Source organism: Rhamphochromis sp. 'chilingali', assembly GCF_963969265.1.
Source record: "Rhamphochromis sp. 'chilingali' genome assembly, chromosome: 20".
NCBI lineage: Eukaryota > Metazoa > Chordata > Actinopteri > Cichliformes > Cichlidae > Rhamphochromis > Rhamphochromis sp. 'chilingali'.
Genome location: NC_137947.1, coordinates 13,516,451 through 13,539,652, shown reverse-complemented (window position 1 = coordinate 13,539,652; position 23,202 = coordinate 13,516,451). Strand labels below are relative to the sequence as shown.

The 23,202-nt window shown below is 38.8% G+C and overlaps 1 protein-coding gene across 4 annotated transcripts in view; it reads left to right on the top strand.

Moving 5' to 3' along the window:
- The first annotated feature begins 822 nt into the window (after window positions 1–822).
- LOC308387844 (uncharacterized protein) overlaps window positions 823–23,202 on the top strand; it is a 113,214-nt gene continuing 90,834 nt past the window's right edge. For 3 of the 4 annotated variants that reach the window (XM_080868150.1, XM_080868149.1, XM_080868152.1), the window contains exons 1-10: window positions 823–938; window positions 3,303–3,424; window positions 4,040–4,114; window positions 4,203–4,302; window positions 9,045–9,168; window positions 9,259–9,534; window positions 12,036–12,116; window positions 12,721–12,840; window positions 14,272–14,328; window positions 21,028–21,072. In XM_080868150.1, the coding sequence (XP_080724276.1) occupies window positions 3,337–3,424; window positions 4,040–4,114; window positions 4,203–4,302; window positions 9,045–9,168; window positions 9,259–9,534; window positions 12,036–12,116; window positions 12,721–12,840; window positions 14,272–14,328; window positions 21,028–21,072 (966 nt within the window). In that variant the 5' untranslated portion in view covers window positions 823–938; window positions 3,303–3,336. The remainder of the gene's footprint in view (window positions 939–3,302; window positions 3,425–4,039; window positions 4,115–4,202; window positions 4,303–9,044; window positions 9,169–9,258; window positions 9,535–12,035; window positions 12,117–12,720; window positions 12,841–14,271; window positions 14,329–21,027; window positions 21,073–23,202) is intronic. The other variant, XM_080868151.1, reaches the window with a different exon arrangement.

Genomic DNA, 23,202 nt, shown 5'->3' with positions numbered 1-23,202 from the left:
CTTGAACACCTGTTTGTACTGAGCAGGTGCCTTGACCTTTTTCTTTAAACAAAACTTTAGGATGCTAAGTAGTTTTAATTCAACCAACACTTTTAACAAAGACAGCTCTTTTTGTTAAAGAGATTACAATAATATGGATGTGACGAAACTCAGTTCGGACAGTGGTAAACATTAGCAAACCCTCACTAGGTTTGGATAAAGTCTACGCTCACAAGCCTGTCAAACCTGCATTTGAAACATAAGTTGTTGGCTACCATATAGCAGTATAGTATTGCAACATGGCATTTGGGTCTTCTAACTAAAATAGTATGTGGATTGAGTTTGTTGCTGTAGCACAGGGACTGCCCCTGAAAGCTGCCTTTATTAAACCTGCTCATCATTCCGCTTTATAATAAAGCATAACGTCTTTTTTATAAAGTGATGAATAGCCAGGTAAGCATGGATCAGCATGAATACGCGTTGACACGTTTTGTATTCTGCACATATTTACTTTTAAGCTTGGCTTGGATAATTCTAATTACTGCTAATATAAAAGTACCTTACTATCAAGTAAAGCCACATGCTTAGGGTCTTTATTGGGGATTTTTGATGAAATCATAATACATCAAACGCCGTGCAATACCCGCACCTGGCTCTTTTAATAACAGTTTGTTTGAACTGCAATTGGGCATTTATTTTACTGAATATCAAAGCTGTTTGACTGTGTGCTAGTCTTGTTTGCTGAACTCTCTGTCAGTGAACATTTCAGTAATAATGACAGAGTGGGAGGGCCACTCGGTGCAACTAATAAGGACAGCGATCGGGCTGGCGATCCCACTGTGACTTTTCTTTCCAAGTCTTGGAATCCGGAATCGGACTGGTCGTATCCACACATGGACTATGCTTTTGTCGCGGTTTTTTTCTCTGTTTTCGCCTTAGAGGAAACTTTGTCAGATACTGTAAGTACTTATGGATCAAATTAATTTCACAGTAAACGAAAATTTTAAAAAAGAAGAAGAAAAAACGGCTTAATGTAGAAATCAGCTTGTGAATTTATTGAAAATCCCCTTTTAGCGAGCATATTTTGCTTGTTTTCTCATGAAAGTGTGTTTTTGTTTTTTTATTTTTTTTATTTGTTTCCCTACTTAAACTCCCGGCTTCATCCGTGTAACTTGTGCTGGGACCCATGCCTTAGAAACGGCTTATTTCTGATTTTCTTGCAGCTCTGCAGTAGTAAACACGCACCACTTTTGCCTATTTGTTAACCGCAAATTACGTAATATTCTAAACACTGAACGAATATCAAGTGCTACGTTTCATACTTATTAAAAAAATGCTCAAAAGCCCACAGCCAATCAGCGGTCGCGCATAGAAACACGCTTCTTTGAATATTGCATAGTTGCACTGAGTTATTGCCTCTGAGCGAAAGTGGCTGAATGACTGATGGATCGAACAACTTAAGTGCGCACGGTTTTGCCTGGTGCCTGTGATACATACGGGCTCATAGCCTCCGTGTAACTACCTTAAACTGCCCCTGTGTCCGTTTAGTTGATGCGGATATAGAGCAGCTGTGTACCATGCTGCTGCACCGGGGGGAGCGTGTGGGTTTAAAGTTGCAGCTTAACTCGCGCACAGACCTCGATAATATGACTGCGATTTGTAAAGGTGTGGAGTAACTGCGACAGCAGGGTCCGCCTGCAGAGCCGCGTCTGTTGCATGCATTTGCAGAAATGACCAGAATAATATTACTCCTCCACGCAGACACGGAATGTGATACCTCTGTACTGCCTGTGACGCTTGCATAGACTGGCTGTAGGAAGTGGCATGGCCACTTCATTACCGAGCGCCATGATACTGTAGGCCTGCATGTAAAACTTTATGATCAAGTGGGGGAAGGCTTGAAGGGTGGATGGGAATTATGTATGTGTATATATAAATGTATGACACGCCTTTCTATTGCCTTTTTTGTAAGATAGATATTGGAATTACCTTAATTTGCTGCAGCTGTATTAGGGCCTTTTGAGATCTTTTTTAGGAATGTCTTCAGAGTTGTCATCCATGGTGGAAATAGATAAAGTCTTTGCAACTACGCTGCCACAAATTTAAAATCCTCCAAACTGCTTATTCATTAGGAGGTCACTTCATACTTTTAATGCATAATTTTAATATAGCACAATAAAACATGAGATTTTATCATGCACAGTACCTCAAGTGCACTCAGATTCTTTTTAACCTGTACAACTTGAAGTCCTTGAAAGTCGTTGAAAAAGCCATGCGAAATTCTTTTACCTTCTGAGTTCATCTGTCAACATTATTTTGGCAGCGCCCCAGTTTTTCAGGCAGAGCAATCTAGTCGTTTCTAAAAGTGTTAGTCTGAAAAGCCCACTAAAGTTGAGGGTGCTTTACCGACTGTACTTTGGAGCAAACACTCACCATCCAGTGCGACTACCCAAAAAATGTGTGGCACCTCTGCAATGGCACGAGAGTAATCCAGAAGATTTTGTTTGGCAGCATAGTGAAATGGTTCAGGGGAATTTGTTGTAACTGGAGGTTTCCAGGTTTGATACTCACATGTGATATCCTTGAAGAACATAGTGTTGATTGAGTACTACATAAATAAAAGATCAAGGCTGTGGCAATATGATCAAGAAGCCAATCCCATATAAAACCCATCGTACAATTACTGTCACACATACTGTAAATATAATTTGGAATATTGATTAAAAAAGAGGAGAGCAGATGAACAGACTGAATGGATTACAAGCTGTAAATGGAGAAGCTTGGCTCGCTGGATAAGCAGAACTTAAAGAGAAACATAGCTAAGTGTAAACACTGCTGTGGTATAAACATCTGAATTCATCACTGTATGAAAACCTTAATTAGAACAAAACAACGAACAACTCGCCAGCTTCACCATGGTGACGGAAATAAATCCAAAGTAAGGCTTTAGGGACATTTGAATGCACAAGTGAGTTAGGTAAAGCAGGAAAATCAGGCGCATGTTAGTGCTGAATTCAATTCTGCAATAATACAACTTGCATATAATATAATGGAGTCATGTTTCTAATAATGAAAAGAAGTGATTAGAATGTGACAGATGTGTGTATATTATTTCTTCCTCACTTGAATGTAAACAACTTTCTACACTAGATTGCTAAATGAATCCAAATAAATTAAAAGATACTGTTGCCCAACATAATAGCATCCTTATAATAAAATGGGCTCATTGTTTTCTTGGCTATTCTCTGTAATACAGCGTGTTTATCCATTGTTTAACTTAACTAAACTGAAGCTGAAATTAAAGCCATGTTGTTTCCATCCAGGTTTTCAGGTGGACTGCTTTCTAGAGCCAGAGCCATGATTTGCTTGTTAAGGTGGACTGCTCTCCTTTGGACTTTAAATTCCATTCCTTGCGCTTTGGGGATGGCAGTGAGCGAACAATCAGGTACATGGGTTTGTTGTCTGCAACGTTTTGCTCCTAACAGCATATTCCTTTTAACAAAATAAGATTATTGATGGTGATATTTTACGAATAAACTACTAGCTCTGGACTCTGATCTTTTATTAATGTCAATTTGAAGAAGATGTAGACAGAAATATTTAGACTCTATTATAATAATAGACATTTGTCTGTGTCCAAATCCATCTTCATCGGTTTTTGTTTGCAATGACTTTACTTGAATCCAAACTTTTGATTGATAAATATGTTACACAACAATCAAAATGCATAAAGCTGATCTCCATTTCATTTTTTGTGAAGTTGATGTAGCCACGTCTCTAAATTGGATCCGACACTCTCGTTTCTTCATTTTTTTTTAATGTTCTAGCAAAACTTTTAAAGATTAACAGAAAAAAACAACAACTTTTAACTGATTTTTCTGGTCTGATGTGTTTTTTCTCCTTAGGAAGTTTTTGCCTTAAAAAAATTACAAGAAATGCACAGTGGAAATTATTTCGTGATGGATTCACTGTCTTTTCTGTAATCCTAGTCAAAAGTGCTTCAAAATATAAATGAACATCTGCACCCAACACAAACAATTTCTCGGTTGCTTTCCCCTAGATGGCTCATGCCCCCCTCTGAGCGTAGAGGAACGCAGGTTTTCTGATGTTTTAGATCGTCCCCTGGAAATCACAGGTAGGTACCGAATGAACACGGTGGCTTTGTGGGGATGTAGACGTCGGCTTGTTCAAATCTAGTAACGCATTGTAATCCTGTCCCGCAGGATTTGATCTCACAGAAATGTTTCTTCTCCGAAAGGGAACAATCGCAGAAGACCTGCCATCATTTCGATTAGGAAGCAGTCCACTTATTAAGCCAACAAAGTAGGTAGCATTCACATCTGTGCTAGGGGTGCATGTGTGTGTACATTCTTCATTATTTATGTTCGCATTGTTCACTGGGAGAAAACCTCACAATACAACCATGCTATAAAAATGTGTGTCCAAGGCTATGATCAGTATTGAGCTGCAGGCTATTGCTCTCTGGCTCCTTCATGTGCTTATTTCTTATAACTCAAATATTGCAGGACCTTATGATATTTTACTGCTAATGTGTGTCTTTATTGTGGTGGCTATAATGAGAATTTGAGCTCGCTTTCTTGGATTTGGCTGAAGAAAATCTAAATAAAAATAAACAGTGTAGCCATAACTGAATTTCACAGAAGGCTTGAACTGATGCAACCCAGATACACCCTGCTCAGAGCAATAGTTCTATTTGCCTTGGCTAATAAGGGCAAGCAGTGAGGTGAGCTGGTAGATGGGGAATAATTTGAACAGAATTAATATATATTGCATTTTATTCTTGAAATCTCATAAGGGCAAAAACTGGGACATAAAGGAATGGGAAAAAAGTCCCAAGCTTGTATAATAAGACAGGAATATTAAAATGACTATGTAAATGACACATTCACTTACTGAAGACCTTTATTCCCCAGTCATCTGGCAGGGTCATGATGTGGCGTCACCTTGCTGCTGCTGATGTGACATGTATAGTAGCATCATATTTTATAGAATTTATAAAAGCCTATTGCCCTTTTTACATTTGTATCACATGAGACCTGGGACATAAGTGAAAGCGCGATGGTTTGCATAACTTATACTGAGGTTTTAAAAATGAATCCTGAGATATTCATTGTTTTGTGTCCTCGGGTTGTAACAGTGAAAGAGAACACTTTGTCATTCTTCCAGGAGGGCAGGATATTTTTAGTATTTTTATATGCAACTGTAAACATTTACTGCCTCCCTCTCTCTCCCCCTCTCCCTCCTTGGCTGGGTGAAAAAAAAATCTTTGAGCCAGGTGATTTGTGATCTGCTTCCCTGTTCAGTCAACCAGCTGAAAATACATTCACTTCAGCCCTTCACTCAGTCTGGGCCCATAGTGCAAGAAGATGCTGCCTCTCGGTGACGCTGCTGACAGTGGCATTGGTTATAGTGGCAGGACTGCGATCCCTCTCATATCCAATTATCTAAGTGCTTTGACAGGTGATACTGCATGTCAGCTGAGGAGGGAAAGCGAGGGCAATTGCACGAAGCAGGAGGCCCCAGTGCCCCTGCCACAGCCAGTAAAACATTGCTCACTCCTCTCGCAGCATATGCAGCAATAGATGCGTAGATATGGCTGATGTTCTGCCCACTCCTTGGCACAATACACATTACGGTTCATAGATCACTGCTGACACGCTCGTGGAACATTTGTGTGAGGGAGCACATTTGCCCGGCAAAAAGCAACACATATTCATCCATAGAGTATTAAAGCAGAGTGTTGCAGTTGCTCCCAGCATTTTTATAGCTTATTTATGTCTGCTCTGGCTCTCTTTGGATCATATACTAACTTGTGTCTCACATCTGAAATGCATGTTGGTCTATGGACTACATTTTAAATATGTTTAAATGGTTCTCAACTGTCTGTCTTACATATTGTTGTACATAGTTTAGCAACTCAAGCTCTTCAAGCTTCAGTAGAATTTGCAATAGACTCCATTTTTGTGCTCAAATCGGAACCAAGTTCTGCTTTCGAGCAGGTACTGTAGCTTTTGTGGGGTGTTTTTGTTAACAATGCAAATCAAGCAAAACAGGAATTTAATCAGCACTTCTTTTTAATGTGACTGCAAAATCTTATAATGTAGCTTATGCTGAGATTTGTTTAGCAACCGACAGTTTTAGCAATTTGTAACTGTTGTGGCAGCTTATTCATCATACAGGCTTACTGTGGTCTACTAGTTTACTAGTTTATATTCTACCTGGGTTGCCAATAGGGAAGTTGCAGAGTGCCCTCTTTGCTTTAACATTAACTTGCTGTTTGGTTATGCAGAGCTATCAAAACCATGTAATTAGTAATTACTCCCATTTAGTACCTTTGCCCTACATGTAAATTGTGCTTTAAGCACAGCCATTGCATTAAACTTCTGACCAAGTGTCCATATGTTAGGATTTGGACGAGAAGCTGCTTCACTATTGCCACAACACCAAAAACGCCAAAGGATACTTCTGGGATGCCAGTGGCTTTGACACCATAGGAATGAGGATGAGCTCGTCTTACAAAACCTAGCTACCTTCGTGCACCTCAGCTGTACAAAGTAAAATGTCTATATTCTAGATCAAATCCATGCCAGTAAAAAAAACTCTTCTACCGAACGTAAACACATAAGGTGGGCTCACGTTGGGAAAAAGAAGTAATAGCCATTTGGCGCTTGAATGATGGATCTAGGGTAAAAACTGACACGGTAAAGTCAACTTTGAACTGCGCAGAGATTGAATGTCAGTGATAAGGACGCGAGCCAACTAGGCTTGCATTTGAGATTTGATTGTTTCAGCTGTAGCAATCTGATTCCTCTAGCTCAGTTTAAAGACTCTTCTTGGATAGGATTTATTACAAGGCAGGAGACTTAAGTCTCTTCCATAAGATTGCCTGCCAGAAAAGTGGTGTTGCTGTGATAATTCTGTCGAACCATTGTGTCAGCCAAGCAACGCAGACAGTCAAAAGCACGTTCCAAGAGTGGTGACAGTTTTCAGAAAGCACATGATCACTCCTTATAAAAATGGAATTAGCTCTGAGTGTAATTCTTGTGTCAGGGTGTTACTGTGCGTGATCTTGTGTGCTTCTCTTATTATGGTTGTGCACACACAAAACTATTGTAATGCTCTGAGGTGTTTTTCCTCTGCTCTCCCTTACTGCTATGGACGTTCCATTGCTTTGGCTTGAAACCAGACCCTACTTCTTCACACTGTAAAATACAAGCCTATAGTAAACAGTCATTATAAGGTTTGCATTGAAACGAAGATTTACTAATGAATGCGATCTGGAATGCATTTCTTTTTGTTCCAAAGTGTATTTCCCAATACAAATTATTTTTATTCAAATGGGACTTGTAAAAGAAAATGCTGGCAGGATCACTTACAGCATGTTGTGGAAGTGTTTTGCATGTGTACTAGGGAAATTGAATGCAAATCCTTCTAAGTCATGCAGAGTAGCACTTTCCCAAAGAATCAGACAAGCAGTGTCAAAACAAGTAACACAGAGCTCCACATTTGGCCACTTAACCACCGGGGCAGTCAACATGAGGTCAGGGTTGGCGTAATCACATACAGAGATTATAAAAAGCTGTTTTGGCTGTGAACCAGGAGAAATAAATGGAAATTTTCTTTCTTTTTTTTTTTTTTAAATTCACTCATTATCACCTACTAAATCATGCCGAGTAGCATTTTACCAAATAATTAAACTGTGGTCAAGGTAACCAACCCTGAACTCCAGGTTTAGCCACTTAGCCATAGCAGTCAACACAATGTCATGACCTTTAACCCTCTAGCCTCTCAGAGAGAACTGTGCCAGCCCACTGAAAGAACTTTGTGAAAAAGGGTGTAAAGTGTGGTACGAATAAGAATTCTCTTTTATTTTATGATGTTTCTTGCTCCTTAAAAATGATGTGTAATCCATTTAGTACAAATAGGTACTGTATGTGCAGCCTTAAAATGTTCTGCACTGCATTTATTTTCAGAATCTCACTTTTCTAAATTGCCACGTCACTTTTGATATTGAATTGCTGCTGAAATAATCCTTTAGCCCTTAGGCAACAAATGACCTTCCCAGTCCTCGGCCCCTCACGGAAGCATTTGATTTTTCAGGAGCTTTAACTTGGAGCATTTATCATTTTAGTCATGTACCGTGCACACCAAAAAAATCGCAAAGAATTCAAGGGACACAATAGAAGAGGGTAGGAAGCTCTGAGAGAATAGGAGATGATATATTGGAGTGAAAACTAATTTCCAACCTGTCTGAGGAAACACTCTCTCTCGCTTCCTCCCCCAGGCTGTGCTCTGCCTTCTCAATGACCTTATCATTGCATTATTATTATTTTTGCTGATCTTGATTTATTATGTTTATGCTCTTCCACTTTTGGCTGTTAATTTGAGTGTGGAGTTGGGTTATAGGTTATAGTATTTTGAAGGATATAATGTTTTTTGTTTTTTGTTTTTTTTAGCACAACGTATAAAATAGTGAAAGAGAGTGAGGGTGTGGGCTGAGCAATGAGTTAGTGAATAAGATGTAAATCATTTGGGAGTGGGTATGATTTGAAATATGATATTGTTTTTCTTATATATTCCAGTTTTTTTCTGTGTATTTTTCTTCTGCTGGAGGAAAGGAAAGGTGTGTTATTTGACTTTACAGAGTGGCTGAGGTCATAGACATAAACCCTCTGTAACTGTGCGTGTGCGTCGTATGTCAGCGAAGTAAAAGATTGACTTCTGTGACTTTGGATCAATGTCTATATGCTTTCATCCATCTGAGTGACAGGGAAGCCTGTATAAAATACATCAAGCTAAATGGAATTAAGTTTGTCAGGTTTATTTATGTGGATGTCTCTTCAGCAAGAGGATACTGAAATTATATTGATCACTGAAGCTGATTGGCTGGTTCATTATTCAGTCCCTGAAAGCTTTAAAGTGCCTTACATTCTGCACTGAAAAATTAAACCGGACACTGTTATTCAATTTTTTAAAATTATTTCAAAGTTAAATTTAATATTGGTGCTCTGTTGGAATGTAACTGTTCCTGATGTTCTTTTTAGACTGATATTTCCAAATGGGCTTCCAAGTGAGTACTCCCTTGTCTCCATCTGGCGGGTAAGAAGAACTACAAAAAAAGATCGGTGGTATCTTTGGCAGATATTTGATCAGTCAGGAGGCAGTCAGGTTAGTGCCAATATATATTTTAATTGTGTGTAATAGTTTGAGTATGTACACAGATATGGTGCGGTGACAGTCCTCTTCTTTACATCTCAGGTAAATGTTGTGGTTGACGGCGACAAGAAGGTGGTGGAGTTTTCTTTCCAGAGCCTGCTGAGGAACACTCTCCGCTACACTTTTAAAAGCCGTGACCTCCATGCCCTGTTTGATCGCCAGTGGCACAAGCTGAGCATTTCTGTACAGACCAACGCTGTCTCCATTTACATGGACTGCAAGCTAATAGAAAGAAGAGCGACTGACGAGAGGGCCAGCATCGACCCCAGTGGGCGCACACTGATCACAACACGAATAGAGGATGGACGGCCTGTAGATGTATGTCCCATGATAAACATGTGTGGAGCACGTTTTTTTTTCTCAACTGCAAATTTAGCAGTTTGTTATTCAATATGTTCACTTGTCCAATATGAAAGCACCCCTACTGCTTTCAAACAACATTCAAAACATGTGTCAGGTGCATCTTAATCAGTTTAAGTCTTCAGTTTTACACATGTTCATGACATACTCAACACATACAGTGCTGTGCAAAACTCTTGGGCCACTCCTCATTTCTTTATATTTTGTTCCCAGTGAGACAGGCTCGAGCAGTTGCTCTTCAGTCTTTCTGAAGGTCTTTCAGAGTTTTTCTTTGGACATTGGATACTTTTTCATTCATTTTCAGTCCACTCCTTGTAACTTCAGGGGATTATTTTATTTATTTGTCAAGACACTTAAATCATAAATCAATCATGTGTCTACACATAATAGATAATTTGGGAAAGAACCAATTTAAAAAATATCTTTAGGCACTTTGTTTCTAGCAGATTGGTGCCAAACACATATTTTTCCCCCATTTCAAATGCCTGTCAAACAGTCCAGTTTGACAGGCATAAATATTGTTTTTGCACCAATAAGGTGATTCCCAAAGAACCAGATAATTTCAGAAAACTGGACAATTGGAAAGCACAGCTATTTACAACAGATGAACATGATCTGAAAGTCATGTCCTTAAGAAATAGGGGGGGGAAGCAACAAAGATCTGACAGATGCATCTGGCCCATTTGTTGATCCGTCTACGGTTCACTGAAGCCTCAACAGAAATGGCCAAGGAAGAGGAACAGGGAGAAAAGGCTTAGCTATGCTAAATTACATACACAGCCACAAAGTGGCAAAAGGTCTTATGGAGTGATGAATCCAAATTTTAATTTTTGGGGTTCAAATTTATGGAGCAGGTTTGCAGAAAAGCAAATGTCTACAATCACTTGTAAAATATGGTGGAGGCTCTGTAAGGGTTTCAACCAGTGGTGTTGGGGATCTTGTCAAAACTGATGGAATCATGAACACAGAAAAGTACTGGGATGATATGAGATGATGTGGGATGATCTTGAATGAGAACATATTAAAAAGCAACCAACATCCAAAGAAGAGCTTTGTATGTCCTTCACGAAGCCTGGAGAATTATTCCTGAACAGTACCTCAACAAATTACTAGTAAGCTTGACTTCAGGCTGTGCTGAAGATTAAATAATAATAGTGGTGGTCATAGCAAATACTGACTCTCAAGCTCATTTGAATAATATGTTGCATTATAAACTATATTTCCACGTATGTTTGCACATTTTTTAATGAATCGCTGTACCTGTTTCCAATTTTCCTAGCGAAAACGAAAAAAGGAGGGGTGGCTCATAACTTTTCCACCATACTATAATAGATGGATGCTTCTACTGTAGTGTAAGCTTTTAATGTCCCCTTTTGAAAGCTTGTTTTTCGGCTGTCGGCACCTTGTTTTTTTAATCATTTGCATGAGAGGAGGGAGCCTTTTTTTAGCTAACACTAGCAAGAATGGTTAGCAAGCTACATCTATAGACAATTGGGTTGCTATTAAACAAACAGATAAAATACATGAAATTCAATCAACAGAACTGGAGCAAAAACGTCTTGGACAGGCTTTTAGTAAAGTTTAACCACACAACAAGCCATATCATTTTTCAGATAAATGAATTAAAAATAATCTAAAGGCTACCAGCACCAGAAACAGTCCAGAGATCCAGTTACATCCACCTGTGTGAGTAGAGTTAGCAGACAACTAGCAGCCTAGTCTTCACCCACCTGTCACTTCAAGCAGCAGCAGCGCTTTTAATGCAAATGGGTGACCTATAAACAAAGTAACTCCTGTACAGCTTTTACAAAAGTGGGAAATTAGTTAAAAAGAGCATATTTATTCACTTTTATTCAATAATGCAGTACTGGAGAAGAAAAGTGTTTACTGTGCTGAGCAGTAACCATGTTTATTCATGTTTATTCAAGTCAGGCACTTTAGCGCTGGAGTCTGTTGGGTTGCTTTTGGAGTCAGCCTGAAGTGACTATTCAGTGAACTGCATTTGTTGGCACTTCCGCATTGGCTTCATTTTTCAGCCCCGGAGGTGGCCAAAGTGCCAAAAACAACAAAAGGTCACCTTGCCATTAGGTCAGCCGTGCCTCTGGATAGACCTTGGCTTAAGAAGGATTAACAGCTGACTTTTTATCCTTTGTGACTGATAATAGTATGAGTAACACCTCAAAAAAACCAACAACATAGGTTTCAAATTCTCCTCTGAACCAGTTGCAAGTCATGCGGAAGTTGAAGCTTTTTAAAAATATATGTTATGTTTTTAATGTGGTGCTTTGGAGATGTTTTGCAGGCGACAGGAGTTGCAGCGTTGGGACATTATGGCTACAGTAGCTGACAAGTGAACAAATTGTGCTGTCTGAGCCAGTGAAGTGTAGACATTTGTCAGTTAAAAGAGGAGCATGACGAGATGACGAAACTGTTGAATAATGCTGTGATTGTCTCCACAGATTGAACTGAAACAATTTCTAATCTACTGTGACCCTTACATAGCTGAGCTGGAAAACTGCTGTGAGCTCCAGGACCCAAAGGTAAAACGCTTTAACGCCTCAGAAAACAACTGAATTTACTATTATTATTATTTTTATTTACAATAAAGACTAAGAGCTAATGAGCTGTAAAAAAAAGACATTTGTGTTTTGTTATGCATTTCACAAGTAAGAAAATAAATTAGGTTACTTTTTTTCTTTAAAAAGTGAAAGACATTTAAGCTTCTTGGTAATCGTGTGCCACATACTGTACGGCTCAACTTTAACCATTACATAAAAGTGTAAGAAGATTTTTGTGTCATCCAAAAGAACGCCTGGCCCCAGTTAGAAATGAAATAAGATAGAACTTCTATCATCATAAAATCATTAAGAGCTAATGTTACGGTGATTCCAAATGGAGACGTGACCTTTGAACTCTTGTCATTGCATCTCTCCCTAAGCATCCTGCCATGTCAGTGTAAAGTTACTCTTAGAGAATTCTCACAACCTTGAGAAGCGCTTATGACAGGTTGTAAGCTTCACATAAGCATAAAAAGGTTGTCTGGGTTAAGTGTGCTGCACGTGACAGTGGCTTGATTTTTTTTTTGCCCTGAAGCAAGAACACAAAGGAAAGCGTCTAAGTAGTGAAATTTCTGTATTGATCCAGTGTGGAGCCGAGAGGACATTTAATGGGACTGCCCCTCCCCTGGTTACAGCTCAGATCCCCTTGATGCTGTCTCAGCCAGCCCCACAGTCCATTGACAGATGTCACTGTCCAGCTGAAAAGGTACACTCAATTCAACCCAGCAGGGGCTTCTAATTGAGTGAATGTAATGGCTGCTGAAACTGAGCCAGCCTTTGATTTGACGCCACGTGTACTCAATCCGATATGGGCATTCTAGAGACATTTAAACACCATTTATATCAAAAACTATTTTTCTGCAATGCCAACCAAACACATTACAGTCTAAATGTATTTACAAATGCAGCTATAATTCTCCCAAGCATGGCAAATATGCACTGTGCAATAGATCTGTGAAGCTGTAAGGAATTCTTTCACCTGCAGATATTAATGTTGCCTTCAATAACAAACTAAGATGGTACAGCCGCAAGGTGATGTCTTTTATCAGTGGAAATAGATGTGAGATACTGGAATATACTCGGATAGTAAAAAAAAAAAGAAGATTATATTTTTAAGTAACATATGACTAAAAACATCATTGCTTACTGCAGGTGCAGTATATTACTTGTATTTTTTTACTGGCAAAACAGAAGCAATATTTCTGTTATTTCAAATGCAGTTATGGTCCGATGCTTATACACACTCATCATGCACGTGAATGTCGTGGTAATTTGGGGCTTTTTAAATTTCTTTGAATTGTTCTTTTTCCAAGTTGGAATAACTGTACAACATATATCTTTAATCACTTAAAAAAACAAGAATTTGGTGCATAAGTTTCAGTTTATTTTGGATTTTCTTTCATCCACATAAGGTGAAAAGTATACATACAAGCTCAAATATATAAATATATTCGCAAAACACTAATCTGGATTAGTTGGTGCTTACAGTGTCTTTTGACTTGACAAAGCCAAGTCCTATTGACATCTTACTAATAGTGTGATTGATTACAACTGGTAGTTTCTCTTTGCCAGCATAAAAAAACTGACGAATATCACAAAAATGGGAAAGTCCAAGGTTTTGGATAAAGCCGGCTAACATTAAGGTCGAGGAATGGCTTCACAACAAAATCTACCTAAACACTATGTCTGTGCCAGGATATCAACCACTTTAAATGTACTCTACCAGTTCTGCCAAGAAGAGTGGTCAAATAACCAGTCAGGATTCTGCCAAAAGCACCTGGTTGAGGTGCAACTTCCTAAGGGAAATTTAATCACATTTTAGTGGGTGTGTATGGATATTTGAGGCTGTGTGTAGGCTCTGACCCTGTGTGAATTGGAGAAAATCCAAAATAAATTCAAACTTTTGCACCCAATTGTTCTTTTTTTTAAAGTCATTAAAGATGTATGCTGCACAATTCTTCCACCCTGGTAAAAAGAAAATTTCGAAGAAATCATTAAAAGCCCAGTATTACCATGGGATTCGTACCCACGATGTGTGTAAGTAAACAGCTGACTGCAACTGTATGTTAAAAGATTCATGCTGTTGATATAAATGTGTCTACGTATAGTTTCAGTCCTGCATGTTATGTGTGCACAGGCTGGTCTTCCAGGCGTAGCTGGACTGCCAGGACAAAAAGGAGATAAAGGGGAAAAGGTAAGGGCCAGATTTTTAGTGCTTTTTGATAAATGTGTTTGTCTTGACATCTATTCAAGGGAAAATGGAGTTGTTCAGGAAATGTTAGTGATTTCACAGAAGTCTCAACTTGATCTTGTCAGCATTGTGTTCAGCACCTTTATTGCAAATGACCATAGTTTTGTTCTCAGATACTCTTAGCTGCAGCTCTGGGTTTGCTTTCTGGGCAGTGTTGCTGGTTTTCCAGGACAGCTACAAGGTCTAAATGTCAAGAAAGACAGAAAGGCCCCGTAGGACGCATTTATACTTCATTGTTAGAGGAAGAGAAATAGAGCTTTCTTTCAGCAGGGAAATATCTATATTGGAATGCCTAGCAAAGTCCATGTTCTGCAGTCAAGGTCCTTTGGAGAGGCTACTGTGCAATTATCTGCAAGCATTCACATTTTCTCCCAAATATCCCAAGCGGTGTGAATTGGTAAATCATACATTTGTTCAATCACTTGAAAATTGGTGTAGTTTAAAAAAAAGATTCATGACAGCTCAATAGACAAGTGGAAATGTAAATTGTAAATGCCCAGTCACTGAAAATTGTGGGTGTCGCGTCAGTTGGAGGACAAGAAAAACATGAAGGAACCATCAAATACCGAGACAAAAAGTGTTATTATTCCCTAGACAAATCACATTGTTTGGAGAGTCAAATCCCCTTTTAGCTGCCTGTACAAGGTTAAAAAGTGACAAAAGGGAGAAAGCTCTGAATGAAAAGAATTCACAGGGACGAGCAGGTGGTGGTACTGTACGCCTGATAAGACTATATGGCTTTTGGGGGTCAGTATCCTAATTACCAGGCTGTGGGATTAAGATATGTAGGATGACTGTAAGAGTTTTTGTTCCGTGAAAACCAGTCATTTCTGCAAGGCACAAAAGCATCATTTTAAATCATTTATACCTTTAGCATCCAACTCTGGAATTTGTAATCGGGCTTTTTTGAGCTTTCTACACCGTGAGTTGTTACTGCTGCTAAAGAGGCATCGTGATTAGTGCTGGTAATCCTTTGAACAGCACCAAAAATGTACTGCCTGTGTGCAAGCATATGATTATAGATTGTTTTTCTTTCTAGCAGAGTAAAAAGGACTATATTTCGTCACTTTTGCATGCCAGTTGTCACAATGTCACTGAAAATCTGGAGACACTGAACATCTGTAATTGTTAGAACAGATACATAACAAATAATAAAGACATGGATGCTTAATCCTTTTAACTTTTTTAGCTTTTTATTTTGTTAGCTGATGTTTAAAATAGGCAGCGATCATTTTAAATATCATTTTTAAACTAGCTTTGTTTAAGAAAGAAAGAAAGAAGCAAAGGAAAACAGGTTGCTCTAATCAAATACGTTGATGTGCTATAATTGGCCTCTAATGATTCTTAAATGACCCAGCAGAGATCGGTTCTCAAGCTGTAATGTGTCTGTGCATTTGGAATGTGGTTGAAGTGCTGGTGATTAATTAGTTTCTGGTAATTGGTGTGGGTATTTAAAGTGGGTAAAATATAACAGGCTGCTGGTTCAGTTTGCAGTATAGCAGGCACTGTGCAAGTTGTCAGTGCTTTTGTTACATCAAAAAATAGCCATTTAATGTCCCAGTAAGTGTTAACCTGGTACCTAAACGATGTCCAAATAGCACTTTAGCACATATCTTTTATCTGTCTACAAATAAACCAACAATAATTTGAACATGCTTCTCACCCAGGGCCCTTCCTTTTTTATTGTTATTATTTTTCTGCAGGCCACATCGTGCGCTCAGTTACTCATACTGTTAACACCTGAAATCTAATTTCAGGTTTTCAACAAATCAATACTTGGCAAGATTTGTTTACTGACTGAACAACAAAATTTATAACAAATCCTATTACTGGCTTGAACACTAAATCAATGGCGTTAAGCAAAGACATGATCAGGGGCCACACATTCATGACTAAGCCATCTCGTTCAATCAGTTAACACACCACCGGTATTAAAAGCAGAAGCTAAAAAGAACCCTGGTGATTTTTTGGTAGTTATATTAGACCAGCTGTTGCGACTGCTGATCAGATAAATGTGATTTTGCTGCCACATTGAATAGAAACTTATACATGAGCTAAACTAAGAGCTAGGCACACTTCATTTACATTTCTAATATAGTTCTATTTTCACCTTTTTTTCTTGATCTTTTTATTCACCTCTTCAATCACTTTTTATTCATGCTATGATGTAGTAAATTAGCTGCTCAAAGTGCAGAACACACAAAAACCATCCATCCAGCCACTCTCTTATGCTTATCTAATTCAGGGACGGGGGAGCTGGTGCCTTTCCCCGCTCCTGTAGGGTGAGTGCTGGGGTACACACTGACAGCTTTCTAGTGTGACACAGAGCTACAAAAATCATTTTCAATAAAAATATAATCTGCAATTCAAGTTGAATACTTGTTCATATGCAGATGACAATTGAAATCAATACTTCAGCTATAGCAGCATGAAACCATCTGTGTACTGACAGTAAGATACACACACTGGACACTTTATTAGGTATACCTGTTCATCCACTTAATGATGCAAAAATCTAATCAGCTGATGACATGGCAGCAACATGGCAGATCAGTGTATTTAGGTGTGCAGACATGGTCAACACAGCCTGTTGTTAGAACTTAATTATAAGAATGGGGAAGAAAGGTGGTTTAATTTACTTTGAATGTTGTTGATTTGAGAGATCTGGTCGGTAGTGCCAAACAGGCAGAACCTGCTCATCTGCTGGGATTTTAAATCCTGTAAACCCTTAAAAAATTATAGGATTTGTGAGGAATGGTCTGAAAAAGAGAAAATGTCAAGTATGCAGCTATTCTGTGGATCAAAATGCCTTGGTGATCTCACAAGTCAAAGGAGCATAGCCAGAGTGCTTTAAGCTGACCAGCCAGTGTGTGCAGAAGAGCATCTCTGAACTGTCTGAAGTTACGTTGAAGCAGATGGGCGACATCATCAGAAGACCACACTGGGGACCACTCAACTAAAAAAGAGAAAAACTGAGACTACAATTCACATGGGGTCACCCAGAATCAGAAAATAGAAGATATAAAAAATGTCACCTGGTCTAATAAGTTTCTGTTGCAACATTTGGAAAATTGTCAGAATTTGGAATAACTAACTTAAAGCATGGATCCATCCTGCCTTTTATCAATGGTTCAGGCTGGTGATGAATGGAGAATATTTTCTTGGTACATTTTCAGCCCCAGATAGGCATCATTTTTGCTGACCATATCCACAGTGTACCCATCTTCTGATGGCTGCTTCCAGCAGTATAATGTGCAATATCACAAAGCTTAGATTATCTCAAACTGGTTTCTTGAACATACCAATGAATTCTCTATACTCGAATGTACTTAAAGTGCCTCCACAGTCACCAGATGTCATTCCAATAGAGTACCTTTGAGATGTGGTAAAGCAAGAGAGTCACATCATGGATGTGTAGCCAACAAATCTGCAACAACAGTGTGATGCCATCGTGTCAATATGGACAAAAATCTATGTTAAAGTTTTCCATTGTGCTGTTAGATTGATACTGTGAAGAATTAAGGCTTTTCTGAAGGCACAAGGGTCCAACCCAGTACTAACACTGGGTAGCTAATAAAGCTGCCAGTGAGCATATACTAATGTAGCTAATTTGGCGTTTTAATTAGTCCACAAACCACACATTGAAAGATGATCAATAGTTTTGGTCACCCAATTGTGAAACTGTAAGAGTTATGATTTTGATTTGTCAGGCTGATCTACATGTGATGTCAAACAGTGTAGGCTGTATTCTATTCACTGACAGTAGCTAACCTTTCTACACAAGTGGCAGTTTGTTCTTATAATATTAATTATGCTTTGATAGTCAGTCATTTATTTATTTATTTTATCTTATTTACACTGGCCTTGTTGTAGATTCATCTGTGTGGTATATTATGGTAGCATTTCACTTCTTCTACGTTATATTTAATTCTCATTGATCCCTGAGTTTCTAAGGCCAGTTTCTACCTGTTTCTCCCTGGTGGAGTGGACTTACAGGCGCTAGATGTTTAGAAGAGCTGAAGGTTTGCGTTGTCAGACCACATTCAGGATGCTTTCTGAGAATCATTTCTGTACAAACTCAAAATCCAATTTACAAAAATCTATTTTAAGTTAAGCCAACATTTAGAACTTCCATTTGTTATGAGATAGAGTAGGGTGTGTGTTTCAGTGTGCGATTTTTCACAAGCAATGGGGCAGTGTTTGTGCAGTCTGAGCCATCATAGTTCATTTTGCGCAGTGGAGGGCTTTGCCTGCTTCAAAGGTCCAGAATGATTTTCATTATGGAAACCTAAAGGAAGCGAGGGAGAAATGCAAGTGTTGAAGAGATGTAGCTACCAACTTACAAATCCTTGGCTCCAGAGCTTCAGTCTTAAGAGACATCATTACTTATGACTTGTGCATATCTGTAAAACTGCATAAATGTTCACCAAACTAATTTTTTAGGGGCTTTTAAAATGTAAAAGTATCTTTCCCTAAGCAATTTATTTTCTGCTTTTTTGTTACGTGCACAACGATACACCGCATACTGTTTAAGGGGGGGGGGGGGACTGCTGCTTCGTGTGATGCCACCACACTCAATTAAATTATTATCTGCTCTTAAGTGTTAGACGGCTTATTATATTTCATCTCGCCAGCTGTTTTCCTATTATATTATTTGCTTGTTCCTATATATAACACTACAAAGTTGGTGCCATGAAAGTAAATTGTTTTGTGTATGGAGGTACAACATTTACACATCATGCCACTTGATGTAAAGACTTGCATACAGGATACCTTTGTGTTTCTGTCCTTTTAACACAAGCTTCTCCGTCCTGATTGTTGCCTCTGACAGGATTTTGTAAGGAATCTTTAGCTCCTCCATGATTACAGATAGGAATTTATGTTCAGATCATGGGAAAATGGACAAATTATGTAAGGAATTATACATTAGTATAATAAAAACTAGACCTATAGGTTTCTTAAACGCTTTGTTTAGTTTGGCAAGACCCACATGTTGCTGTCATATTGCTAGCCCAGTATTCATGGGACAGTTAAACAATGAGAAACTCTGATTTATATTACAATACATTTAACAAGGGGTAACAAAGTCATATAAAACTCTGTTATTGAGGTAATCTTATAAGACTTGAGAATCTCCTTCTGTATAAGATTAAAAATAGTCCGAGTATACTTACTAACAATTTAGATTGACTTTGTAGAGATTAATCAAAGACATCTGGGCAATTTAGAGCATTTAAACAACCAAAATGAGAAGTGCAGGCCAATCATCGTGACCTACACAGAGGGTTTCTTGGGAAAATGGGTGGGGATTACTTTTGCTGTGTTACTCTGACAGAAAGTACTATCCCGCATTACAGTGAGAGTTTGATGGAGGATTCTAATGCAGTGCAAAGGGATTAAACTGCTATGATTAATCCAGAATCCCTCAGGAAATTAAACAGATAAGTAGTGGGTTATAAGAATGCAGCTTACTTGAAAGGAAATCCATTTTCTATGGCCTTGCACATAAACCCTGGTATTACTAGATTTACAGCTCCTGCATGTACTTGCTCAAAAAATAAATAAATAAATAAAACAGAGGCGTAATGGCGAAATTAAAACTTCTTTCCCTTTTACAATACCCATAATTTGTTTTGCACCATTTACAATTCTCATGCCCTTATGGCTTGTGTTTTCAATTAGTACCCCCTAATTCAATTTATACCCATTCTACCTCTAAAGTGAGTTATAATAGGAATTTCACTCAAGATGGTTTATTATTTCACTAACACTTTGATTGGCTGTCAAAACCTTTCATTGCTCCTATTGTAATAATAAGTGTTGTACTATTATTAGCTTTTTAAAAGGTTCATGTCAGTGGGTGAAAAGAAAACTTTAGTGGGTGAAGAATGAATGGCTGACAGCATTGTGAAATATACATACCACGGACAATGCATGAATGTCTCGCGTCTAATATGAATGCTTAACATGCTACAATTGTTCACATGACCAGTGAATTATCAAATGTTTTGTATTTTTAAAAGGTAGAGTGGACATGCTCAGAATAATGGATGCAATAATAAGGCTCATCGTTTATCCTCCAGCCTAGAAAGCAATTCATTTGTTAAATTAGCAACATTTTCTTGCACTTTCCAAACAAACCTATTGAGAGCCAGCAAACAGGGCTCGTAATGAAGATGTCACAATGAATGGACATTATGCTTAATTAGATTCTTAGCTTGCAGCATGTTCTACATTTGCTTAATTTGCTAAATAACAGTCCAGCCTCTCCTCTCAGCAGCACTGCGGACAGTACCTCTTTCTTTTATCCTCTCTCCAGTCTGTCTTTACTGTCTATAAAAGTATATCCCTTAAGACACTTAAACTTCTCTTCCTTTTTTGCCCTGTCTTGTCTAACTTTCTAAAAATAATACAGTTATTAAAACAATATGATGACTCCTAATGGGGTTCAGATATGCACGTTCCAGTTGTTGAGAAACAGTATCCTGATCTGCAGCTGCTGAGGTCCTGTGTCAGCAAGAACTCTTGGAGCAGCTGCAGGAGCGAGATCGTTGTTGAAATGACAAGTGTTCATAAAGCTATTCACTAATGTGTGAACGAGAGACCTTTCACTAACAGGTCCCTGTGTTGTTCCTGTTGCAGGGGAACACAGGGGAGGCTGGGCCTACAGGAAACGGAGGACCCAAGGTAGGTCACTCGCTGAATGACTTGCAAAGCTAACACTCCTCAGTGTTGCTTTGCCCTCACACTTGTGACTAAGGCTTTGAGGAACGCGGGCTCTACGTTTTTTTTTTTTTTAAAGATATGTTTTAGTTACAAATTGAGTTAGTGTTGCTGTATGGTATACAGATGCTTAAATAGCAGATGGCTCTTTTGATTAAGTGATTTATGGAATCTGTCAGTGCCCCTCTCTGAGATTATTTTCTAACATTATTGGGTTGATTTACTGGCCTGCTTGTGGTGACCTCATCAGAGCAACACAGAAAACAAAGCAATATCAAAATCGAATGAAATATAAAGGTGCCTGCTCAGTACGGCTACCGCTATCCAGTTCCAACCAAGTTCAGGTCCAACCAGCGGCATTTCTAGCTTGGTTGTGTGCCCCCACCGGACATGGTTGGCAGTTTTCCCGAGTGGGACGCCAGCGAGAGATCATGTCCTTGCCACTGCACTCGAAATCCCGGCTAGATGTTTGGGCTGTCTGTCCTGAGAAGATGTCTTGCATGCGTGAGCCTCAGTTGCACCTTCTTAATGAAGTCCTTCACTGTTGAGTGAAAAACAAGTGACTTGAATAACTTGATGCGCATTTGTGAAAACATGTAATTATGTACAGCCTCCCTGAGTAAAAATTAGGACTCAAGAGTGACAAGCAATTCACAGGAAACTTCAGAGGGCAAGAAAAATGCAGATATCTTTCATATGACATATCAGATTGACGCAGCACTTGTTTTGTTCTTTACTAGTCCAGTCTCGTTCCTGATAGTGTTGAGAAAATTACCGTATTTGCAATTTATTTCACTGCAGTTGCTATTTATTCCCTTGCATATTGCGTTGTGTGATATTGTCATCAGTTAGGTTGTTGACTATCAAATGTGGCATCTCAGATGCATGTGTTAATCTCCTCTGCTTTGGGAGGCCAGCCAACTACTTACAGTAATGCTGGTACAAGGGTGTTGTCTCTATATCTTACACTGAGAATACCTTGCAGTATATCATGGAGTGGAAAGAGGGGGTGTGGGATTTTGATTCTATTCTCAGAAAAACACAGCTAATGCATAACAAGACAAGAAAAACACACATATATCCACCAGATACTACATTGAATTTAGGGATCGATTTTACCGAAGATCGTTGTGGAAGCTGTTTATGCATCGTCAGTAAACAGGATTATTCCTGAATGTGGAATATGGCTTAATCCTGGATCTATATCCGTTAAGCTCACTGTGGGACGACTTATTTGCTCGGGAACCTTGATTTGTGAAATAAGGTATAGCACTTAATGGCACGGCTCTCTCCACTTGTACAGGAGCCAGCAAAAGCAATTTTGTTACACAACAGTGCACAAGAAAAGCACCAGCCGTAGCAGTAGTATTGATAAAGATGCTAATGCACAGTGCCATGTATTGAAGTGTTTTGTAGCTTTGCTCAGTTTTGCATCAATAAGGTTTCTTCCTGACCCAGACATATTTTACTGAAACCTGTGTGTGTGGACTATTGTTATACTCGCCTTTCATCCATCTGTGGGCATCCAGTATGTGCACATGCTCTATACATGCTGCGTGTTCGGAGATGTCTACAGATGGCTGTGGGCACTTTTAGCTAAGACACACAGATTTTCAGACTCTTTTGGTCGTCTTAATGTGAGAACAACAATTCCTGCAGCTGTTGGCATTATAAAAGTAATGATATGGTTGCCCTTGGACACTGTAATACTGCAGTTTGCTTGAGCTTTATGGGCCAGCTGAGGTCATTAAACTGTATAGGTTACACTTTCATAAGAGGTTCCAAGACAGCTCACACATTTCTGGCACAGTTCTCCGAAATCACTGGCTGGGCAGCCTGAGAAGAATCACTGATCAGAAAGATATTTGTGGAAATAAGCCCCTAACAGCTTTTTTACTGACTACAAATAATCCCACACATGTTATAGACTTTCCTGAAGCAGAAATGCTGCAGGGAGCTTAATAGCAAATGATACTGCATGTGACTCCTGGATGTGTGGTGTGTGTGGTCTTTCTTCTCCTTAATAAATTCTTGTGTGTTTTTCTGCTGCCATCGCCAAGATCCTTAACTTAGATTCTTAGAACTTCTTTGAAG